Source organism: Micropterus dolomieu, unplaced genomic scaffold, assembly GCF_021292245.1.
Source record: "Micropterus dolomieu isolate WLL.071019.BEF.003 ecotype Adirondacks unplaced genomic scaffold, ASM2129224v1 scaffold_216, whole genome shotgun sequence".
NCBI classification, from domain to species: Eukaryota; Metazoa; Chordata; class Actinopteri; order Centrarchiformes; family Centrarchidae; genus Micropterus; species Micropterus dolomieu.
In genome coordinates, this window is record NW_025744208.1 from 29,582 (window position 1) to 33,321 (window position 3,740).

Genomic DNA, 3,740 nt, shown 5'->3' on the forward strand with positions numbered 1-3,740 from the left:
TCCCTTAGTTGTCTGTACAGAATTGCAGGTCTTATCAAATCATTTGTTCTTCCTGCTCTTTAGTTTAACATCTTCAGATCAGAGCCACGTTCATTTAGTCTCTGTGACATCAGTGAACACAATTATATTCATATAATAGAAGCTACAGTCACAAATGTGGAATAAAATAAGAAGCAGATTTGGACTTTTAGGGACTTTATTTAAAAGAAGAACAGTACAAAAGGGATGAAATAGCAGGGAAACTTCATTTAACATTTAGCTACTTAAACCAACACAATATGTGATTTCAGCTGTACAATTTGTTTACTAAACTAAGAGAAAATGTCCCTTGTCCCTAAATACTAGCAGAACATATTTTCAACAACATATCTGTGTGCTGAGAAGCTAAAAACATAACCCACAACCCTTTAAAAGTCTCAGCCAAAATCAATATAATGTTTCAAAACAGATCAAAATAAAGATATTATGAAACAAAAACACACACCTGATTAATTAAGGAAAACCTCACAATCATAAGTTAATATTTATTTGGCCTGGTTTGAATCAAAACAAAATCTTTAAATCTTATCAGTTTTTAAGAAATATACAAGCAAACTATTTACAAAACTGGAAAACAAATGTGTGTGTGTGTGTGTGTGTGTGTGTGTGTGTGTGTGTGTGTGTGTGTGTGGGCAACAACCTAACCTCACACAAGACATATCATTGTTTGATTGTGTAATTTCACGTTGTATTCCTGATGCTGTGCATTTTGTGGAAATTCAATTTAGAAGCCATTTAGTGAATTAAACATAAACCAATATAATTCACCGCAGTTAGAAGGTGTCCAGTTTACGCAGCATGTTTTTGGATATTGCTGATTGATTTGCAGTTTTGCCAGTGATCGAATAAAACCAGAGAAACAAAGAACAACTTTCCTCATTAAAACAGTAAAGACAACGTTTTACGGGTTGACAAATATCTGTTATTTATCATCATATTACCAGACCCTATGAATATATATTTTAAAACGCGTGTACGTGGATGAGTGTGTGTCTATATATGTGTATTTATTTTTGTATTACCATATTGATTTTACCAGAAAACCCAACACCAGAAGTTTTTAACTGTAACTAAGGTGGATTTGTTTAAGATGAACACACAACTTTAAATCATTTAGGTATGTTTGAAGAGTTCTGTGATGCTTTCATTGTTGTTTTACTTCTCTTCAAGAAAAAAATATAAATGATCCTTATTTAATTTACCAATGAGAGGAAATTCCACTTTTGCAATTGAAACTAAATATTCAAAATAATTTAATGTCACTGTTAATATTTGATAACATTTGATTTTTTAACTAATTTTTAAAATTGGTTTTCTTTGTAAGGCATTCAATAAGCATTTACTCCTCAATCCCAACCCTGATTCTATCAGTTTATAAAAGGTGATCAATAATCAATGAATTCCCAGTTTACAGAGGAGGATGTTTCTTGATCCAATGTAAAAGTTATCCATAAACCTAAAGAGACAAAAAGAATACAATTAGATAAACTACAAAACTAAATAATTTACCATAAATGTTCAATTCCACAATGCAACACATTTACATTTAAAATATCAATGATTTAGTCACTTAAATGTTAAAAAAACAAGTATTTACCTTTTATGCTTTTGAAGTCATTTGTTTTAATTTGGATCAACACCAATTAAATAAATCTGTGTCACTGTTTCTCTAAAGGTTAATATTGGAGTTTTTAATATTTAATATTAAATTTACATCTAAATATAAAACAGTTTCACCTTTGTTCTTTTCTTTACAACTACAACATGTCACAGAAGTTTTACAGATAAAGAAACAATCTCAAAAGTTTACCGATAGTTTAACAACAGGTGTAAAATTCATGTCCCGTATGAAGCAACTCACTGTGTTCAGGGTGGCGTGTTTGTCATTTAGGCTTGTGGATTCAGCTCCTCCAAAACTTCAGGGTTGCTTACAGCTGTAAGGTCAGAAACACACTGTTAGTCCACATCCTGCTCTGATCTGACACTGAGTTTTACAAACAGCCAATACTGCTGGAGTCAGGTCAGAGAAAACTGAATGAAAACAAGTTTTACTTACGAGATGGAGGGCGTTTGGCTGAAATAAAATGAAAAGGCGAATTATTTATGTTGTTAAAGTTATAAATGTCTGACTTTACTAAAAAAAGACGTTTTTGTTTTATTCTCTCACCTTTGTTCTTTTTGTAAATGAAGTATCCAATGACAGCGATGGCGACGAGAGCAAGAACAACCACTGCAACAATGACGATGATGACAGTCATGTCAGAGGGATTCCCTGCAGAAAACAACAAAACACAGTCACAACCTGTTCAGATGAAGCAGGAAAATCCATCTGCCAACCAGACCTCAATCATGTATAAAGACACTCTGTTTGTTTGTTCTGCTGTTAATTTAATTTTATACCCACTTGTCTGAAAATCATTTTCAAAAACTTTCAAGGCCTTGATTTTTTCACAAACTTTCAAGGAAAGTACATTTAAGCACTTTCAATAACTGATTTGTTTCAAAACTTTCAAGGAAGGTAAGTTCAAGTACTTTCAAGGACCCATTCAAAAACTTTCAAGGACTTGCTTTTTTTCAAACTTTCAAGGAAGTTGAATTCAAGCAATTCAAGCACTTTCAATGACCCACTAAAAACTTTCCAGGCCTTGATTTGTTCACTCCACAAACTTTCAAGGAATTCAAGGACTTGTGTCTTTGCTGTTTCTGTTCCATATATTGGTTTTTGGAAAGAATGAATGATTTGACATCAGCGTACTCTACTCATCTTCTAAGACTGATCAGAAGTCAATACAGCACCTATAATCAATGAGCTGTGGTTACACGTTAATATGGTTACACATGGTCTGAAGAAAAAGCTGTTTGCACTGATTTAAAAACTAAAATAATTACAAAGGTTGTTCTTTAATCAAAGGTCAGTAAACAGACAGAAAAAACATCTGATTCCAGTCTTACCTCCGTTGGTTCTGATCTTTGATTTGTCCAGTTTGGTGACGATGTCGTTCTTCACACCTGCGAGCTGAAACACACATTCGTACTTCTCCCAGTCTCCAGTTGGAGGATTCAGGTCAACACTCGTCTGGAAGGATCCATCGTTGTTGGGGAGGATCTCTCCGTGGTCCACGTCCTCATGAAGCTCCTCTCCATCTTTCCTCCAGAACATCGTGGCTCTGTCAGGGTAGAAACCTGTAGCGTGGCAGCTGACTGGAGAGGAGGGAGTCTTCTGGAGGAGAGACACTGAGGGAAGCTCTGGAGAGAGAGAGAGAGATTTGATTTTTCTGATTTTTCAAAACACACTTTTATTAGTCGCTACTCGCTCACACACGATACATTTATATCGTCAACACATCAGCATACACCAGCTGATCAGCCTGGACAGAACACAGCACCCTGCCATGAGCCCACACTGACAAAAAAGTTTCTAAGTCCTGATTTGCTCTGTAAAAACTGAAATCTAACAATAACCTGGACTTCATCATTTTCACAAACAACATCTTCACATTGACGGCTTGATCTGTCTCCACCTTTTTTCTCCTGCTCACATACACGGCCATCTTAGCCTGACCCAGGACAAAGTTTATCAGCTGACATTTGTTCTTCTGTTGTTGAGTGTATTTAAAACCACAAATAAAAACCTGTTTAGTAAAAAACTCTTTAAAACCCCTAAAGATGTTTTCCAGCAAAACAAACAGAGACATGAGACG

At 34.9% G+C, this 3,740-nt stretch overlaps 1 protein-coding gene across 1 annotated transcript in view; it reads right to left on the reverse strand.

The window, feature by feature from the left end:
- Positions 1-622: 622 nt before the first annotated feature.
- The window catches only part of LOC123967281 (class I histocompatibility antigen, F10 alpha chain-like), a 10,737-nt gene continuing 7,619 nt past the window's right edge, over positions 623-3,740 (reverse strand). Inside the window, 5 exon segments of the mRNA XM_046043340.1 lie at positions 623-1,495; positions 1,901-1,973; positions 2,096-2,113; positions 2,207-2,311; positions 2,992-3,285. Coding sequence (XP_045899296.1) covers positions 1,927-1,973; positions 2,096-2,113; positions 2,207-2,311; positions 2,992-3,285 — 464 coding nt within the window. The 3' untranslated portion in view covers positions 623-1,495; positions 1,901-1,926.